Raw genomic sequence first — 21,533 nt, 5'->3', positions numbered from 1 at the left:
TCTGTGGCAAAACAGACGTAGCCCTAATTGATTATCAATATTTTAAGCAAAGTGATGAAAATAAGCATTAAGTGATGAGAAACACAGTCTTAATACAGTAGGCAGCAACCAGGATTTGGAGAGTCTTTGGGGAGGTTGCTCTTGATTGCTATTACAGAGCTTTATCTGTCAATTTTTACTGATTCCTTCCTAACAATCATTGTCTTTTTTGGGGGGTATCTTTCCCCTCCTCTGCTGATCTATGATTAGCATGCTAATATTCCGGTAAATCTGCAGTTTCTCTAGAGAGGTTTGTCATATTTAGCTGTAAAAGTATCTTTTCATATTTTGCAGCTGGAAGTTCTGTACATATTTCTACATCTCCAAAAATATATAAATTTTTGTTCGTGCCTATATTTAATGTATATTGGGCAATCACATTTAGAAACTGTTGTATTTTAAAATGTCACATTTTTGTTAGTTCAATCAGAGTTTACTAACTTTTTTTTCTTTAATAACATGTAATATAAAACCCACTGCAAGGCACCACTTCAAAGAGTTCACCTTTATAAGACATAAACTTTCCTGAGAACTGTTGAGAAGAAAAACAATTGCTGCCCTTTAGAAACACAATGAATTGTTTTAGTTTATTTTTAAAAGTGTGTGTGTATATAGCTGATAATGAAATAATTCAGGACTTTTATTATATTGTGTCCTTTGTACTTATTTTATACCATGTAGTATGGTTTTGTTACAAGCTGTGTTGGGTGTGGTTTACCCTGGAAGGTAACACATCATTTTTTTAAATAAATAAATTTTAAAACTGTACATAACACAGTGGATTTCTTGAAAGCAAAAAACTATTGACAACCACAGGGGAATCCAACACTCATCTAGTAAATGTTCAAATTATGAAGTTTCACTAGTGAATGTTAACAATAACCATTATGTGACAGACAAGTGATGGGCAATCTGCATTTCTCAAGCATTCACCAGATATGTGCAAGGTTGTTAGAATTCCCGTGTGCTTTTGGACATTCATTGTAATTTACATGAAATAACTAATTTAGAATAGTGAAACTGAATAAATATTTATAGATGATCTTTCACTTATTCATGGTTTTGAAGTAATATCAGACAAATTCGAATACATAAGTGAATGCACACAGAACCACTTAAGGTATTACACAGCATCATACACTTACCATTGTTCTTTGTCCTAACAATATTACTAAGGGTTATGAAAATGTTTGCATTGGGAATGGACAATAGAGCTGTGCAGGAAGATATACATATGTAATATATGATTTTAGAAGTGTATGCAGAATTTTTTTTTTGACATCGTAATAACCTGAGAGTTCCTCTTTGAATAGTTTTTTGGGGAAAACATTTTAGAAGCCCTGATACATGTAATATACTACAGAAAATGGCATGTAAATTAGGTAACACCTTGCAAGTAATAGGAGAATGTGCTTTGCATTTTAGAGAGTTTTTAAAATGTTTTGGAAGTGTGAAAAAGAAAGTTCATTTTAATGTAAGTAAAAAGAAAGAAAGAAAAATAGTGCAACTAAATATGCCTGCAGACTGCTAATTTGGGAGGGAGGGGTTCGCTAACAGCATTTGTTTTACTACTTTCCATGAAATGGAAAATGTTCTTATTCATAGCCTCTTCTCTCACAGTATCTTTGTAATGCTCTTCTGCTGTTCAACACAAATGAGAGTTGCCTGTTTGGACTGGCACACTGGCTTCACAAAAAGGCTAAAATCAACAGTTATTCCAGTTTTCTTTTTACCTGAATTAAATATTTCATTCTTATAAATAGAATCCTCAGTAATTAATTGGACTATATATGTTCACAATAAAAGTTTAGGATGCCTCTGCTAATCCCCAGCTAATTAAAATACGTTGTACTGTAGTTCTGAATAGTTTGCAAACACAAATTTTATCCCCACATTCTTGACTTATGGTACAAAGTAATAACAAGGTAAATAGTATTAGCAGAAAAACAAAAATGGTTAGATGTAATGTACCCATCTTTGAGTACTTAGATGAAATTCAAACAGTTTTTAATTCCTTGTGGTTTTTGTTGCTATTAGTTCCCAGAAGGATATATTGTGTTATCAACACATAAATACTGTTAATCTTTGTTTTTTGGTAATTATTATTGTTAGTCATTGATTCAAGGTAAAAGCAAGTCTTTAAAAGAATTTTTTCAGCAACATTTTTTAAAAATATACCATAATCAGTTAACCTTTCAAGAAATAGAATTGAAATGAATCACACTTGCTTTCTTTGAAGAGCCACTTTTTTCTAATGCCAGTTTAAATAAAAGTAACATATTCTTATTAAAACCATCCTTTGGTTTAGCATAATTTTATTCCAGCATGTATTTTCTTAGCTGAAATCATCCGTGGGACAAGAAGATCAAAAGGTTTCATTTCAACTTAATGCTTCAGGATTAGACAAACCCCCAATAATGAGTGCTTTATGCGTTATCTCATTTGTTTCATTCCTGTAGACAGACGCAGCATGGTTAAATAAAGATATAAATTATTCTAGTTGCGCCATCTAGTGAATATTCGATTTTCTGAGTGACACCTTAATGATTACATCAACAGAAACTAGAAGAAAGTCATTAAAATAGAACCAAAGATTTGGTATTGCCATACTGTAGGTGCCTCAACATAATATTGTTGTGTCTTCAGATATAATTTATTTCACTTTTCCAAATACAAAGTCTGAAACAGGAGAAGTTTTAATACAACTGTTACTTTTAATAGATTTCTGCAAAAGCGCTTAGTCTTTCATTTTTAGTCTATAAAAGAAAAAAAGCAATTCATAGTTTTAAATTACCTTTTCAGAATAGAACAATATATAGATATTGGGAAATAATTCCATTTGTAGATAATATGTAGACATGCAGTTTGTGCAGAAAACTCCAGTGGCACTCCAGATCAAGTAGTTTATATTTGTGCTGATTTATATCAACATAATACTTCTCTGGAGGATTTATCTACATAACTCAGAATTAGTTTTTAGCTTCAAGCCCTGCACCTGTACTTTGTGCACTGCAGCTGGAATAAAACCAGTTGAGGCATTAAATTCTGATTGCTCTTGTACGTTCAAGTGAAAGTGTAGATACAATCGATGTATCGCCTACTTTGTGAAATGATGATCAACAACCTATACCATAGCTTTTCTGAGGAAAACAAAGTTTAATGGTTTTTAAAACCCAAAGCTGTAATAGTGTGCATAAATTCATGGATAGGAAGCCCCATCAAATTCGATGAGAATGATTTCTGTGCAAGCGGGCATAGGACTGGGCTGTGAATCAGGCAAAATGTAAATAACTATTCTTCTGAAACACATTGGGGATGGAGACTCTCTTCTGCATATTCCAGAAAATCAGACTTCAGGTTCAGTAGAAATAGGTAGGTTAAACCTATCCTTGTACTATCCATTTTGGGAGCAGGTCTGGGTGTTTTGTACATACCACCCCTGTATGTTGTGTGGCTAATTTATTTCTTCTTAGAGTTATAGAGAGACGTATAAATACATGCAGGTTTGTGTAAGGGTATGTATCGTTATTAGCTTTGTTTGTTTTTCATTCTCCTGAATTCTGTGCTTCAGATGGATATTTAATGTCTGTTGGATAAATAATGCTGCATGTTATTTACTAGTTCATTTTATTAATCACCCTTCATCCATCAGCATTTCAGGGCAGCACACAATAGCTAAAAAAAATAAATGCATAACGATAATCAAAACATTAATTAAGGTCCATGTTGCAAACCACACTTTACTGTTAAGGGGATGTATTTAATGAGATGTGTTTATATATGACCAATAATAGCATTAATGCTGGCTATCTTTCATGGATGGAGCCTTTGTGAAATCTTTAATAATGACCATTCTTATTTATTCTCAAGGAAATTCTGGAAAACACTATATGTACATCTTGGAAGATGTACTTCTTGAAAAAGTTACTTGTCTGTTCCAGAGATTCTTCAATTTTTTTTGTCCTTTTGAATAAAGATTATTCACATCTTTGCTGTTAGCTGTAAGGCCATAAAACCATTTATATTTATTTGTACTATGGCGTACTCAACATGTTAATAGTTTTCTAATGTTCTGGAGCCTCATTGGTACCTTTAGTGGCATATCCATCTGAATCAAGTGATTATACTAACAGCTTAAGAAAAAGTCCGGGGATCTCTGTCTAAATGTTTCTGCTTAGTTTCACGGTTGAAAAAAATGCGTGAAAGGAATTCAGTGCATTTCAGTCAGTCTGGAAATAGCCACATAATAATATTGTTTTTGAATATTGAATACTATGGTAATAAATTTTTGCTAAGCTTTAAAATTCAATGTTATAGCTCTACATGTTTCAGAGTTCATAATTAGTTTCATAGCTTGTCAGGGGTTGTTGCTGTTTATAGCCCTGGGTGACCAGGTAGCAGCAGGAGCTATGAGCATCTTTTACCAGTTTCAGCTTGTATGCCAGTCAGACCCTTTTCTGGAGAAATAAATCCTGTTTCAGTTATTTGTGGACTTGTGATTTCTAAGTTAGATTACTGCAAATGAGCTTTATATGCAGCTGCCCTGAATATAGTTTGGAAACTTTGGTTGGTCTAAAACGCAGCTGCCAGGGTCTGTTGATGAGATCATGTTATTTTCATCTTATATTATCTGTGTTGGTTACCAGTTTGTTTCTGGGCTCAAAGCAAGGTGCCAGTCTTGACATTTGCAGCTCTAAAAGGGCTAGAACCAGCATATGTCAAAGATAACCTCCCTCCTTAAGAGCACTGAGATCAATCTCTGTACTGCTTACTCTACTCCCTTACATTGTCAGATGTATGTTGTGTGACCACAGGAAGGCCTTTTCCATAATGCAATCTAGAACTTGGACACCTTCTCTAGGGAGGTTTGTCCTGGCCCTTTTAACCTTTTGGTGAGCTGCAAAGACTGGCGTTCCTGTTCTCTCTCACGCTCTCTCTCTCTCTTTTCCTTTTGTATTCTGTTTAGTTATATTGTATGCCTACACGCAGAGACTGTGTTACTGGCCTTCACTGTGTGTGTTTTTTAAATTGGAAACTGTTGCATTTTTAAGTGTGGTTAGTAATAACCATGCTGCTTTTTGAGTTCATTTTTTATTGTTTTGATTGAAAATAATTAGATCTTTATATTTTTGATAATCCACTTTGAATGTCTTATGGTAGAAAAGTGGGGTACAAATGTTAGAAAACAGGTAAATTATCCTCTCAGGTAATGCAATTGTATGTCCTTTCGTAATTTCTGCCAGCAAGGCAGAAATAGAGGTTTCAAGCCTAACAGATCATGGAACAAGCCCAGGTTCTCCAACATATTCCAGCAAAACAACATACTCAATAAGAGCAAGTCTAACCGCCAGCAACAACAATGATGTCAGACTATCCGCACTGGGGGGCATTCTAGATCAGAAATTCCTAAACCAATGGGTAGCCTACAGAAAGTTCAAAATGAAGACTCTTTCCTCCATCAATTAAAATTTCCACTCCCAAGACCTATTCACATCAATAGATCTCCAGGAAACCTACCCACATATTCCAATCTATTCTCCACACATCAAATGCCTACATTTTGCTATTGGAAACACACATTACCAGTTCAGAACCCTCCCATTTGGCTTGGCATCCGGCCCCACCACCACATTTACAAAGATCTCCCTGGTAGCCCACCTCGACATCCAGTGCATGCACATCTTTCCTTAGCTAGACATGCTAATCTCGGCTCTCTCTCCAGAGACTAATTTTCAAAGGCCTGGCCTTCCTCTCCCTGGGAAGAATATAAAAAATCAGTTCAGAAGCTCAGGCTCTCATCAAATCCAAGAAGCGGGACCTCAGGTTCATGAAGCACCCCACAAGTGAGAGCCCAGGGGTCTGAACTCATCCCCCACCCCACCACTTTCTGAACACGGCCCAGGAGAAAGGAGCGGAACCACTGTATGACAGTGCCCCCAGCTCCCAGCCCCTCAAGACGGTCCAGAAGGATGTTATGGTCGATGGTATCAGACGCCACTGAGAGATCCAGCAGAACTAGGAAACAGCTCTCACCTTTGTCCCTAGCCTGCCGGAGATCATCAACCAAGGCAGTTTCAGTCCCATGATGAGGCCTGAATCCCAACTGGAAGGGATCCAAATGGTCCGCTTCTTCCAGGCGTGCCTGGAGTTGTTCAGCAACGACTGGGCGATAGTTGGCCATCGTGGCCGCATCTAAAGATGGTTTTTTTAAGAAGCGGTTTAATAACCACCTCTTTCAGCGGGTCTGGGAAGGCTCCCTCATGGAGGGAAGCATTCACCACCCCACGAAGCCCATCTCCCAGTCCTTCCCAGCTAGCTTTTATAAGCCAGGATGGGCAAGGATCAAGGAGACAAGTGGTTGGTTTCACTCGTCCAAGCAGCCTGTCCACATCCTAGGGGGTAACAGATTGGAACTGATCCCAAGCAACTTGACTAGACAGGACTCTAGCACTCTCCCGCCCCAGCCCTGCTCCCACGGTGGAGTCTACCTCTTCTCGAATCTGAGCGACTTTATCTGCAAAAAACTTTGCAAAATCATTGCAGGAGATCATGTGGCCCGTACTGGGCCCTGATGGAGCAGGTGGTTCCGCTAAAGTGTGAACCTGCTGCTGTTTTCCGCAGATGCAATGGAGGCGGTGAAGAAAGTCTTATTCGCTGTCGCTATCGCCACTTGGTAGGCTCAACATTGTGCTCTAACCCGTGTCCGGTCAGATTTAGAATGGGTTATCCGCCACCGGCGCTCTAGCCGTCTCAACGATTGTTTCATTGCCCTCAGATCCGTGGAAAACCACGGGGCTGTCTGGGCTCCATGCAGTCGGAGAGGGCGCTTTGGAGCCAAACAGTCAATAGCCCTGGTTAACTCCACATTCCAGCGGGCCACCAGGGAATCAGCTGAAAGGCCATCAACATGGGATAAAACATCCTCTACCACTCTCTGGAAACCATTTGGATCCATTAAGTGGCAGGGGCGGACCATCTGAATCTGTCCCATCTCCCTGCAGAGGGGAAGGGTCACGGAGAAGTCCAGTTGCACCAGGAAGTTATCTGACCATGGCACTTCTTTCGTTTCGCTTTTACTTAATGTCAGATAACCAACATCCATAGAGGTAAACACCAGGTCCAAGGCATGTCCGCGGCTATGGGTTGGGCCAGACTTATTCAGGGACAGCCCCATGGAGGCCATGCTTTCCACGAAGTCCCGAGTGGCCCCTTTTAAGGTCGTGTCGTCATGGATGTTAAAATCCCCTAGGACAACCAAACTAGGTGTCTCCAGGAGAACATCCGACACGACCTGAAGCAGCTCGGGCAGGGAATCCTTGGTGCAGTGGGGGGGGGGGTCGGTACACCAATAGAAATCCTGTACTGCCTCTATTGCCCAACTTCCAGAACATGCACTCAGAAAACTGGGTTTTTCCAATAGGATGCCTGGTGCAGACTAATGACTTCCTAAAAATCACTGCAACCCCCCCTCCCCGTCCACAAGGCCTGGGTTGCTGTGCATAAGAGAAACCTGGTGGACAAGCAGCGGCAAGGACAGGCCCATCTGCTTCATCCAACCAAGTCTCTGTTACACATGCCAGGTGTGTAATTTGTAGGACAGCAATTGGATACCATCTATAACCAGTAAAAATCTTATGTCATTAAAGTGTTACAGGTCAGGAAAAGATGAAATGAATTGAAGTGTGTTTTTGGTCGTTGTTATGGCTGTTCTCAAATATTCTGTAATTCAAAAACACAAAAATAACAATGACTTTTATTGAGAAGCTCTAGACCCCAGGTGGGCAAAAAGTAGATCAGGATTCACCACTAGATCTTTGGGTGATCTGAAGTATCTGCAAGGATTTCTAACAATGGCAATAGCAAAGTAGGCTGCTGAATTGAAGAAAGTTGTGTGTGGAATGGGAGCAGGATAAATTGGAGTGGGTTTTTTGTTGTTGTTGTTTTGGAAGGATTAAGGCCTTTAGTTCAGTTCTGGTAATCAAAACCCCTGCATTTTGCACCAGACTCTGGTTGGTAGGTTTTGTGGTTCTAGTTAAAACAAAAACAAAAGCCATCCTGGAGTCTGCTCATACCTGCTACAGGCTGTTAGCACATCACTCCTCAGTTGCTGATATGTGGCTGGATAGTCACATGTCACTGTAGAGGAGTGATTTGCTGAGAACACAGGCACATGAGACAAAATTAGCTTATCATAACCTGAGACAAAAGGCACATCCCCATACGGTTTTACAGTTGATTAGTTGTATGTTATATGTACAGCCAACTTCCTCTTTAAGGTGTAGGTTTTGAAAGCTAGTGCTGGTTGTTCAGTGGACCTTTAATTATCTTCAAAATGTTGGTGTGGAATTTCTGAAACTTGTCTCCTTACCCTGTTGATAATCCTTGAGATGGAAAAAAATATGCCTATCCTTCTGGATGATAGCTAATGAGAAACATACAGAAAGCAGCAATGCAGACATGCCCTGATTTAGCAGTCTCACGGAACACAGTAGTGCAAGGATTATAGATTTCAGGAACAGTTTGCTCTTTCGAATTCCAAATAACTGTTTTATGAATTCAACACAGGAATATTTGGTTTAGAATTTTTGCATGCATGCAGTATTTTTCCAGTATTGCACTGAAAGAAAAACAGAAATGTTTCTTCTCCTGATTTTAAATTGTGACATCTTACACTTCTCAAAATAGATTATGTGTAATTCCTCAGCACATTCACTTGGAAGCAGTTGTTTCGCTAGAATATTCTTCTAAGTGGGCTAGGCTGAGCATCTCCATTTATGGGCCATATTAAAACATTTTAGGGTGTTATGCATTTGCTACCATGCTCAAATAATGGGCCAAGAAAGGAAAATAAGCATCTCCTTTAAAATACCTTAAAAATTCCTACTGGTACATAGAAGTCAGGAAAATTAACAAAGTATAGGTTACACAGAAACACATGCCTAACTATGAGATAACAATCTCTCTTTTAAACTTATAATTTTGCTATCTTTCAAAAATATGATGAACGGTTCCTATGCAGGGAACAAATCAGTTATGAAGAACAAACTGGCATAGAGAAATAAATAAATCAAATTTAAGCCTCGTAGTTTATTGAATCTAAATTTTGCCTGGTTAGCCTAAGAGCTATATATAAGCAATCCATCTTGTGTTGATAATGGAGGATCTTGAGACCCACCTAATGTTTGCATTATTAAATTTCAGTCTAATGAGCTTTGCTAATACATATTGAAGATGGTTGTAAGGAGTGGAATGTGAATCTGAGCAGGATAATTTGAAAGAAACATAAGCTGAGCATTTTACATGACTCAAGGGGTATAGCTACAATTACATGTATAACCAAAATTGAAGTTAAATGGAATTTCTATTATCCTTATCCTGCTACTAGGGAGAATAAAGTGTAAATGAAGTAAAAGTCTTTACAGTTATCAGTGGTTTGTTTTTATTATCTAATTTAATAGATTCTTGTAAAGATATTGCTGGCAGAAAAGTTTTAATATTTCATGACTTTAAATGTAGCCTAAGTGTGTCTAAAAGCTTGGAAATGGAAACAGATGTCTCTGTAATTGCTTCTATCATTTCAGAGCATCAGTATTTAAATTGTATATTTTAAGAAGGTGTAGCTACTAAATACAAAGAGACATTAGACTTTGAAAGTTGTGGTCATGTGTCATTCATGTACTTCATACTCACTATGTCAATTGAATATTCATATAACTAATGTATTGGTGCAGCAAACTAACATGGAGCAAAACAGCCGGTATACTAGACATATAATGAATTTATTACATATTAAGGGCTGGTCTAAAGTCTAACTACCCACGTTTTGGTTCTTCATCTTTCGACATGGCAGTACTTTTAAAAACTTAATATTTCATCAACTATAATGCTATTAGAGACTTATTCCAAGTTCACTCATCAGGCAGTGAGATGGCAATAAAAGAGAATGGCCCCTTTGAGACATTAACGCTTTGGAATAAATGATGTGCTAGAACAGAAATTTAATTAATTTACAGAGTATATTGATAGTCCCTTGTTACTGTGCTGTATATTTTTAATCTTCTTTAACATCTGTAGTAAAGTGTTTAAAACCCCTGCAGTTGAGCAACTTGTAGATAATTAAGTAATAAGGGAAGCTGTTTCTAAAGGATAGGAGACTCTTCTTAGAAGATGCTGTAATAACATGAATTAAATGCTGCTGCTATGACTTGCACTGAAGAAAAATATATGTAGAGGCCCTGATCCATCAAGTGAAGCTCTGTTGTGTCTACAGAAGGAAACAGGAAGCAGTACAAGGTTTCTTCATCCAACAGACCAGTTGCAAAGGGGGCCCCAGGGTATGGCATGCTTTGCTTATAGAGCCCAAACACTGGAGACATAGAGCCCATGAGTGCTTCAGTCTATTATCTAGTGGAAAGGTATTGGGAAGAAAATGTGTGGTGGGATACTTCAAAGCATCCACATATCTCAAAGATAGTCTAAGGAAAATGTTCAGCTGCTCTAATGGTTTCTTCTTTGAGCATCATGTATGTATTTTATACATGGACAAGTTGGGACATGAGACAATCCCTTCTTGTGTCCACAGTAAATTGCATTTTCCATAGGGCAAAAGAAGTGTCTTTCTGACCATCCCTTATAAGAAGTTGTTTTATCAAAAATGTTAATTACTGAACAACTAATTAGCATTTTATTTATTTTTAGCAAAAGCTGATGAAGCATTAAAAGCTAAAGAAAGAAGTGAAGAAGAAGCAAAGAAGAAAAAGGAAGAAGGTAATTCAGCTTTGAAATTTAGATGAACTAAAAGTACTGTTTTTATAGAGAGATAGATACAGATACATACGCAAGCCCTGGTATATGTTCAACCCAAAGCAAGTCAGTTATTTGGCATATACAGAGCACGAGACCCTAATAACTAGACAAGTCTGAAAGAAAGACATTTGTACATTTTATCTCTCAAATTATTCCCCTGAATAGTTAAGGTACTTCCAAAATATCCTTAAAACTGAACTTTTGTCTATGCATAGCTCAAAACACATAGTTTATAATTAGAGTCAAGTAGTAGTTCCAGATTAGTAGAAAATAAGACATTTTTACACCAGAGAAAACATAGGACATACCTATTATGGAGATCAGCTTTTCTGCACAGAGTAGGTAAAGTTGAACATGGGACACAATGTTGGGTTGTGTGAATTTTGTTACTTCATAACATTTAGTTTTGTGGGAAGAGGTTAGTCCAAAATCAGCCAGTAATAATTATCTATTCTTGAAGAACTGACGCTTCGTTTACAAGTGGGTGCGCTTGTATGTTTCCTACTAGTAGCTATAGATACTGCTGTTCACCTCAGTTTCCTACCAAAAAAAAATATAGTTTCATGTTCAAGCACCTGAGACGGAGAACTCTGATATCTAGGGGAGAGGATTAGCCTTTTGGTGTATTGCATTTTAAAAATAGTAGACAAGTGTTTCTCTGATGGATTGGTGCCGAGAGAAGCACTAACAAAATGGTGTAGAATGGAGTTGAATTGCTCATCAGCAGGCACATCCCATACAATATTCAATAGATGTCCATGGATGTTCATAAGATTACATTCTACTCATCCTAGTAGCAGCTGCACTATTGGGGGGGGGGATAGCATTTTAGGTTAAAATGTTGAGCTTTCAACATTCAGAAGGTACCCCTGCAAGTGAAGACTTAACTTGAAGAAAAATTCCTTGAAGAAAAATTACCAATCATGCCTTCATTACATAGAAAAATGTTTTTATGGAGTGACCCTAGGTTGTAACATTGGTAGGTTGATTCATTGGTAGCCTGCTGTTTTCTCCAATTAGTCTTTTTGAGATTCCCACAAGTTTTGTGCTAGAAACATGTTCACGAGCTTTAAAATACTTCCTGTATGAAACACTGGTTTAATACAACCTGAAAACTTGAGGTCAGTGAATTGGGATATGTAATTTTTATTCTGACAAAAGCAGACATATTGAGAGAGCTTATCCCCCTTCTGCCTATAGCAATCCCAAAGGCCAGACTATCTTTGTCTCCAAGTCTTCCTGTTCTCTAAATATCAGCATTTGGTGTGCATAGTTAAATTGGATGATGGAGAACTTCTCTAACTAGATGCCTAATATACAGGCAATTGATTGACACAATATACTGAACTTTCCTGATGTGCAGTGCAAAACTGAAAATCTAAAACATAATTAGCCTCATAGATTTTAAGCTAATAATTTTATTGCTTCTCAGTAACTGAAGCAGAGGTGATTATAGATGTTCAAATTTCATAAACTTTTCAGTTTAATGATCTATTCAAAAATGGTTGAAGCTTTATTCCCTTTAACTTCAAAGCACACTGGGCACTCATTACATCTGAAGAAAATCTTTTCTTTTATGTTAATTTTCTAATTAAGTTATCCAGATACACTGTGTGCATGTATTATAATAGACATATAGGCTTCTCACATTTAGCAATGTCCATTGTGACAAAAGATAAAACTGCTAAAGTTATTGCCACCTCTAGGCCAGTACTTCTACTCTTGAAGCAGTAATAACCGAGAACAAGAGTTACCTGCATTTTCCCTGCCTTGAGACCCTAGCATGCTTTTAAGGCATCTGGGTAGGTTTTTGTAGTTTTACTTTGACTTAAAGCTTAAATTGGAAAGTATTTAAAAGGGCATTGTGTGAAAGTAAAACTGGATAACTCAACTGTGCTTCATGGACATCCTATCTTCAAAGTGGAATGTAGCTTCCTCTAACTTAGTCTGTCATCTCAATAGTACTCAGCAGGTGATTAAGCACTTTCAAGTCTGGGAGCTTTCATGTAAGAAGTTACATCAGGAGTGTATTAAGATCCCAGGGCAACTTGTTCAACGTGAAAGTGATTTGTTTGCCTTTGTGGAATCTTTATGATGCCAGAGCCTGGTCAACTTGAAAACAGAGGCTAGTGCCCAAAACTCCTCCCAATCCATTCTGTCCTAGGAGCAAAGCATAGATGATGTGGGAGAATTGTGCACACATCAGCCAGGGGAGAGGGAAGGAGCTTGGGCAGCAGGTGAGGGGAGAGTCTGCTTCCTGTTGTGCCATTCATTCATTCATTTTCCATCTCTCTCCACCACCCCGCCCTGCCCAGCGGCTATTAATCCACAGGAGAGATAAGACAGGTATCCTATTGTGCCTCCCCCACAGCAAATCTGTTGTCAGGTTTCTTTTTCTTTCTTTCTTTTTTGAGGGTGGGAAATTTCAACCAGAGAAAATGTTGTAGGAGAGAAGGGTTAAATACCTCCCACAGCACTGCTGTTCTGAGGCTGCTTTTAAGTTTTTATAAAGATTATCACAGAGCTCCCACGTCAAGATACATGCAGTTTTCCTCCTAGCTACAAGTTTATATTCTTTATTCCGAAGTTAATCAGAAGTGGTGTGCTACCTGGCCTTCTAAAATGTCTATCAAATTAAGACTATATTTCAAGCCAAACTACCTAAAAGTCCAAAATACTCCTTCCCCATTTGTAGTTCAGTAAGGATATTGTGTGATATGCAGTCCATAATCTATTCTAGAGCTATATACTGGTTGCTCAGAGATTTCTTCATTTCCCATATTGTTCTGGGTTTACAATTGATTCTGAGAGTAAATGAAACTCCAGTTGCGAACCATAACGATACTAACTAAATTCTTGGAGAGAAATGATTTAGTAGTAGTTCATTTATTAATTGCTTCCTATGAAGGGCATCCAGTGATGCTGAACATTGGAAGATTCAGGACAGACAACACATAGTGCTTCTTCACACAGCACCTGATTAAAATAAGGAATTCACTTCCACAACCAATAGTGATGGTCACCACCTTGAGTAACTTTAAAAGAGAGCTAGACAAGTTATTGGAAGATAAGACATATCAAAGGCTACTAGACATGATAACTATTTTTTCTATACCACTGTCAGAAGTGTAATAATAATAATAATAATAATAATAGTAGTAGTAGTAGTTGTAGTTGTTGTTATTATTTATACCCCAGCCATTCTGGGCAGCTCCCAACAGAATATTAAAAACACAATATAGCATTAAACATTAAAAACTTCCCTAAACAGGGCTCCCTTCAGATGTCTTCTAAAAGTCAGGTAGTTGTTTAATTCCTTGACACCTGATGGGAGGGCGTTCCACAGGGCGGGCACCACTGCCTGGTTCCCTGTAACCTCACTTCTCGCAGTGAGGGAACCACCAGAAGGCCCTCGGAGCTGGACCTCAGTGTCCAGGCTGAATGATGGGGGTGGAGACGCTCCTTCAGGTATGCTGGGCTAAGGCCCTTTAGGGCTTTAAAGGTCAGCACCAACATTTTGAATTGTGCTCAGAAATGTACTGGGAGCCAATGAAGGTCTTTCAGGACCAGTGTTATATGGTCTCGGCGGCCACTCCTACTAGGACACACAAATGGGTAGTGTTGTGCTTAGGTCCTGCTGTTGATCTAGGCATAGTCATCTGATCAGTCACTGTAAGAACAAGATGGTGGACCAGATGGGCCAGTGGTCTGCTCTGGCAGGTTCTTACCTCCTTATCTTGAAGTGATGGCTCCATCACACTGTCCAGTGTCATCCAGCATGTAAAGAAATCTGGGGGAAGACACAAGTTATATTGGTCCTACTGTCACCACTTCAAAGTCCAAGCATATTTCACTCATATCCTGAACTGAATTAAAAGGAAATAGACACATACACCCCACCACCAAACCTGATGACCACAATTTAGCACCAGCCTTAGAGCCCCCAGAAAGTTGGTTGGGTGGAAGTGACCAATAGGACTATACACTGCTGAAAGGTTCTGTCTCTGAGCTATCCAACAGAGCCAGCAAAGATTAACAAAGCAGATAGAAATTAAAATTAACAGTATGTAAAACTGAGGGCAATTTTGAGGGAGTATGGCATCTCTAAAGGGATCTTGCAAGAGGGAGTTGAATGTCAATGAGGGGAAGTCCTTCCAGCAAGGAAAGTAAAAGGTGTGTCAGGATTTTGCAGTCATTTATGTGGGGCAGGAAATAAGACAATACCTGGCATTGCCGGTAAACGTACATAGTCATCAATGTACATGGTGCAGCCTTTCCCAAGTGTTTCCCACGGTGCAGCCTTTTCCTAGTGTTTTGCAGATATTTTGGACTACAACTGCCAATCAGCCTCAACCTCAGTCAGCACAACCATGCTGTCTGAGACTCATGAGAATTGTAGTCCAGAATATCTAGAAGACAGAATATCTAGAAGTTAAAGAAGGCTGCCATAGTTCTTTAAAAAGTAATTTGCCCCAAAGAGCTTACAGTGTGAACTTTGACCAGTAGGGGAAACAATAGTTTCCTGTATTTTTGAAAATATGTCCCCGTTTGAAGATTGAATTTTGTAACAAATTCTGCCACTGGTTCAGTAACAGATACTGTCAGTATTAAGAATTCTGCTGATGTAATTTGCTTGAAAAATAATCTGAAATGAAATCCAGATTGAGGCCAAAATACCTTTTGAAATGATTTCAAGGAATTAGCGTGTTAGAAAATCATTTAATTGGTGTAGGAGGGGGAAGTAAACCAGATAACCACAAAATTCTTATAGGTGCTTTTGGCAAAGCTAGATGTATGAAAGTTAATATCCGAAGGAAATATGAGGAATAATTGTTGTCTTACTATTCTTAACTTTTGTTGAAACACGCCCCCCCCCCACATTAGACATATTTTATCTGAATACAGGGTGTATCCAACTAAGTTATACACAGAGTAGACCCAGTGAAATTTATGGATTTAAGTTAGTCATGTGCATAATTTTTAATGGGCTTACTCTGTGTAGAACTAACATTGGATACAACTTCATATAGTTTATAAATTCTCTGCAGCCAGCAAAAACTATTAGTCGAAAATAAATATTTATTTGTAATTGAAATTACCGATTCATTGGATGCTTAGCTTTTATTTCCCATGCTTTGCCTTGTATTTAAAATAAATGCAAGAAATTTCCCTGCCCCTCTCTCAAGTCTTAAAGGAGCACTTTGGAAAGTAGCAGGATTCTGGAAATGGACTGCTTTGCTAAGGAAAACATGTGGTATAAAGAAGCATATTGTTTTCCAGCACATGAAGAAAGGTTGTTCTTTTATCTGCCCCTTAGTAATGGTGTCTTAACATTACTTTTATTATAATTTTATTGCCAAATCAGGTGTGAGATTAGATGTTGGATGTTACATGTAATCTGCTCAGAAATCAAATTATTTGACCTCCAAGCCCACCACTACACCCTCCTGCTGGTTTGCTGTTACATATGCGGCATTTTCCTGTCATGAATACAAATGGAGGACAAATTAGAATTTACAGACAGCTGACCTGAGCTACAGATTAGAGACAAGGGGGCTTGTGCTACTTTAAATGTTTTAATTATCACAGTCCCTATAACCAGTTGAAGGACTCCCTCACAAAAATAATTTTTATAGCAGAGTAGGGGAGGTGTGAGAGATTTCCCCCATCTAATTTGAATTTGACAGAGCCAAATTGCACTTCCATTGGAGCTATGCTAATTTTCTGCATAAAATTAGGTCTATTAATAAAAATACACCACTTTTACAAGAATGTTTTCAATGGCAGAGGGTGTTTTAATTTGGGACTAACTGAAAACAGCATTTAAATTTTATTTATGATGGCATCAGGATTTATGACAGCTTTATTGGCAGACCTGATTTTCTTTAAATTCTAGGCCTGGCTAGTCAAACTCAAAGTAAATTAAATATGTGGCCACAAGAGCACTGTGATAAGGTGCAATATAAATACTGCTGAAGAAGATAATGGTACTTTTCCATATTAAAACCAGGCATGTTGGATTACTGCTATGAGGTGCTTAAACGGTTGACTTTAATATATCATGCATAATACAATTAAAAGTTTTCTTGATTTATTAAAATGGAGCTGCTCATGAAAACATACAATTTGAAAAATGTGAAGTGAAAGATGATTAAAATATCTGACAGTGATAACACTATTTTGGTACCGGGAATGAATCAGTGTGTAAAAGATTTAGAGGGGATTATAGGGAAAAGACATTTGTAAAAGTGATCTTAAATATCAAAGGGGTAGAGTGAAATAAGGACTCGTTTCTTTGAATTCAAGAAATAATATTGACTAATGCTAAATGAATATGTTATCCTGATGCCTTCATTCTTGAATTTGCATTTTTGTTTCTCATGTGTGTTGGCCCAGTGTTGAATTGATTAGTTATGCCTAGCTAGTAAGCAGTGAAACATTTTATATACACTTGGGAAATAAATTTGGCAGAAAATCAGCATGAGTAGATTTAATTATCGCTCTGAGACCTTTCCCTTTTCTAGCTTAGTGATCCTGAAACTCCATGTGTTTCACTGAAATCTGTGTGGACGCTAAGCTTCGCTTCCCAATTTGTTCCTCCACACAATGATAAGCCAAGCAATTACTGCTTTATTGATTTTTCATCATGGCAAATTTAAAGTTGATTTTTCCCTGAAAAGGCAGGGGTGATTAAGTGTTTCCCCTCAGTTTAGTACAAGAGAGCTGTGTGGCAGAATCTAATATCCTGAGGTCAACCTCTGCAGGGAGATAATACGCTGTCTTGGCCACGTGTTAAGGAGAGAAATCAGGGCTACAAATGTGATAGGATATATGTGGAGACAGTTTAATTTGCTCCATTTATATGAACAATTCACATGGTCCCTGCTTGGAAAACATTATATTGAATAGGCTTGGAAATAAAGCCCACGTGAGCAGAAAGAAAGGGTGAGTACAAATCAGCAGAATGTTTACCAAATTGTTCTTTAGGGAAGATAACTGTAGTTTCAAAATATTTATAAGTAACATTTGTAAATATTGTTTCAGATTCATATGGTAAGATCTTTAATACAATACTGAAGGGCTGCATCTAGCACCTTTAGGATGTTTTTTCTTTAAGTCAGAAATTAAGAATCTGTAGAGTATGGACATTCCAGTTGCAATCTGTATCATTCATGCAGTTAATGCTTTGTGTAATATGTAAGTTTTTAAACGCACCATTCTCTTTGTTATTCTGACAATGAGACCTGTGGTGTAAGGTGATTTTTAGTTCCATTCTGCAGATAGAAATGACTCATCAAGGTGCTTCTGTACTCTGTCATAGAATCATAGAGTTAGAAGGGACCCCAGGGGTCTTCTATTCCAACCCCTCGCAATGCAGGAATCTCAACTAGATCATCCATGACAGATGGCCATCCGACCTCTGTTTAAAAACCTCCAGTGAAGGAGAGTGCACCACCTCTCATGGGAGACTGTTCCACTGTTGAACAGCTCTTAATATTAGAAAGTTCTTCCTGGTGTTTAGTGGGAATCGCCTTGTAACTTGAATCCATTGGTTTGGGTCCTACCCTCCAAAGCAGGAGAAAACAAGCTTGCTCCAACCTCCATGTGACAGCCCTTTAGACTGCAAGTGTGGGAATTACAGGAGTGCATGCACCTTCAGGGATAGGTGTCTGTGTCCTGTACATAGACTGGCTGGAACTAGCAGGATTCTAATGCAGCCTTCTGTCAGATACTTAGTTCAGGGAATATTATTTTATTTATATTGAAGAGAATTCAGTCTTGCTACCCCCTATTCTGCAGCCTTCATGCACTAGCAGGCTTGACCCAAAGTTTGTAGAATTCCTTTTTAAATAAAAAAAGAAAAACCCTAAGAGGGGCATCAGAAACAGTTCAGTGGGCATTGTTATGCATGGTTGCAGTAGATGGTCAGAAAACCAGAGGGGAGGCAGTTATGTGTGGTCATGCTGGAGTCTCCCCTAAAGGGTGTCACCATCCCCTACCGACCCAAGCCATCCAGTTCTCCTGTCATCTTTGCAGGCGGTCAGGACAGGTACAGCAGCGGCAGTGCAAGTAACCTCCACACCACCCCATCAGTGTGCCTCAACTCTGACCTGGAGGGACCACCTCAAGAGGCCTATACCATTCAAGGACAGTATGCCATTCCACAGCCAGATCTGACCAAGCTGCAACAGTTGGCAATGCAACAGTCACACTTTCCAATGTCTCATGGCAACACTGGATTCCATGGTTTGGATGCATCAGCTCAAACTATTTCTCATGAACTCACCATTCCAAACGATCTGATTGGATGCATCATTGGGCGTCAAGGCGCCAAGATCAATGAGATTCGCCAGATGTCTGGGGCGCAGATCAAAATTGCCAATCCAGTGGAAGGATCTACTGACAGGCAGGTTACCATAACTGGATCTGCAGCCAGCATTAGCCTGGCTCAATATCTAATTAATATCAGGCTTTCTTTGGAGACTGGTGGAATGGGAAGCATCTAGGACAATGCAACCGCCTCACTCATAACCTGTTTCTGCTGTTCATCCCCACGGTCCATCTGTGTAGTTTCTGAGCAGTCAGCGATTCCAGGTTTTAACTAGTTTGTAAATTTTCAGTTCTACATGCTTTACCCATCTACTCATGTTTTTTTTTAAAAAAAAAATTGCAGCATTTTAATTCCCTTTCTCTGTTCAGCTGTTAAAATGCTGATTCATATTTTAGTTTATACGCTTCTCCCCCTTTCTTGGCTCATGAAGTTTTTCTGTTATGTCATGAGATGTAAGAGTGGAATTAATACATTTGAGTTTAGTTCTGTAATGTCAGAATTTTTTTAAAAAAAATAAAAAGATGGACTGGGAAAAAAGAAATGGAAAACCAGAGGGGAGGGAGAATGGCGTATCCCAGAGGAGGGCATGGCTGGATAGGACCTTGGTCAGGAGCTTTCCACACAGATAAATTTCACTGCTTAGTCCTATTTGTTTAGTTACTAAAAAAAAAAAAAATGTAGATATTTTTCCCTTTTAGAACACAGAGGGCAGATTCTATATCTCAGTGTTCTCTGATAAATCAAAGTAGCATGTTGGGATGAGGGCACATCCAGACCACTTCTTCCTGATATACTAGCTTTCCTGAGCAGGAAGGTTTTGACTTGGGGGTAGTGAACCAACCTCCACATTATGAAGTGGTACGGTCCCAAGATTGCAGCGCATCAGACTTTTTGGGTGCATTAACCAGGCATTGTGTTCACTCAGGTATCCTTCCTACATAAAATTTTACAGTCTTCTCCTGCATAGACAACACGAGAGGTCCGGAGGGTGGAAACACAAAAACGGGCTTTCTCTGTGATGGCTCTCAGCTTATGGAATGCTCTCCCCCGGGAGGCTCGCCTGGCACCCTCATTACAGTGGTACCTTGGTTTACGAACTTAATCCGTTTCGGAAGCCGGTTCTTAAACCAAAGCGTTCTTAAACCAAGGTGTGCTTTCCCATACAAAGTAATGTAAAACTGATTAATCCGTTCCAGATGATGAAAAACAACCCCCAAAACAACAATTGAACATGAATTTTAATATCTAATGAGGCCATTGATCCATAAAATGAAAGCAATAAACAATGTACTGTACTGTACAATCAATAAAACAGTATTGATGATTTAAAAAAATGAAAATGTGATTTTTTTCTTTCTTACCTACACTGATGATAGTCATTGTTTGGATGGGGGGTTGGGGTCCTCTTCCAGATTCACAATTGGTGACTCCTCTCCTGCCATTCCTTCCCTTGCTTTTTTTTTACATCACTGCCACCTACACCACTGCCACCTGGTTCAGACTCACTGGATCTTTTCCTTACCAAGAATTGATACTTGCTTTTGCCGATGTTTAAAAACTTGTCTAAAGTGAGACATTGCAGGTGTTAGTGGCATGACTTACAGCAGCTTTATCAGGGTGATATTTTTCAGCAATGATTTGCACTTCAGCCCATTTTGCAAACATTTCTTTGATTGTTGCTGTAGATAGACTTTCTCTGCTCTCCTCCTCCGAAGATATTTCCTCAGTTGCCGCCTTTTGCTGCTCCATCAGAATGTTTTGAAGTTCTTCTGTGGTGAGCTCAGCCCTGTGCTCCTCCACTAACTCCTCCACATCAGCACCACTCACTTCCAAGCCCATGGAATTTTCCAGAGACACAATATCCTCAACAAGAAGAGCATCCTCTTCAACAGCCTCTGTTACATGTTCTGGGACAGCTTCTGGCCACAATTTCTTCCATGCTGCCTTCAGTGTTCTCTCCATCCTTTGTCTATCATATGTAAGCAATGGAGGATATTAAAATGATTCTTCCAGAACTCTCTTAAGGTTAGCTCTGTGTCCAAGGTCACCTCAAAGCACCTTTGGAGCAATGCTTTGGTGTAAAGCTTCTTAAAATTAGATATGACCTGCTGGTCCATGGGCTGGATGAGAGAAGTTGCGTTGGGGGGCAAAATCTTTACACGGATGAATGCAAACTCTTCCAACAACTCATCCTCCAAGCCTGGAGGATGACCTGGAGCATTATCCATAAGAAACAGGCACTTCATTGGAAGATTTTTGTCCTGGAGGTATTTTTTCACACTTGGCCCAAACTCAATAAAAAATTGTCTTGTTACCCAAGCTCTGCTGTTCGCCCTCCACATCACATGCAGTTTGC

General features: G+C 38.8%; 1 protein-coding gene across 3 annotated transcripts in view; it reads left to right on the top strand.

Moving 5' to 3' along the window:
• RSRC1 (arginine and serine rich coiled-coil 1) overlaps positions 1-21,533 on the top strand; it is a 161,138-nt gene that overhangs the window by 113,057 nt on the left and 26,548 nt on the right. For 2 of the 3 annotated variants that reach the window (XM_083442930.1, XM_083442931.1), the window contains exons 7-8: positions 10,738-10,806; positions 18,883-20,511. In XM_083442930.1, coding sequence (XP_083299056.1) covers positions 10,738-10,806; positions 18,883-19,352 — 539 coding nt within the window. In that variant the 3' untranslated portion in view covers positions 19,353-20,511. Of the gene's footprint in view, positions 1-10,737; positions 10,807-18,882; positions 20,512-21,533 lie in introns of those variants that run through there. The other variant, XM_083442932.1, reaches the window with a different exon arrangement.

This window comes from Podarcis tiliguerta (assembly GCF_965153285.1).
Source record: "Podarcis tiliguerta genome assembly, chromosome: 5".
Taxonomy (NCBI): domain Eukaryota; kingdom Metazoa; phylum Chordata; class Lepidosauria; order Squamata; family Lacertidae; genus Podarcis; species Podarcis tiliguerta.
The sequence above is the reverse complement of the archived record's forward strand: the minus strand, read 5'-3'. Positions and strand labels throughout refer to the sequence as shown.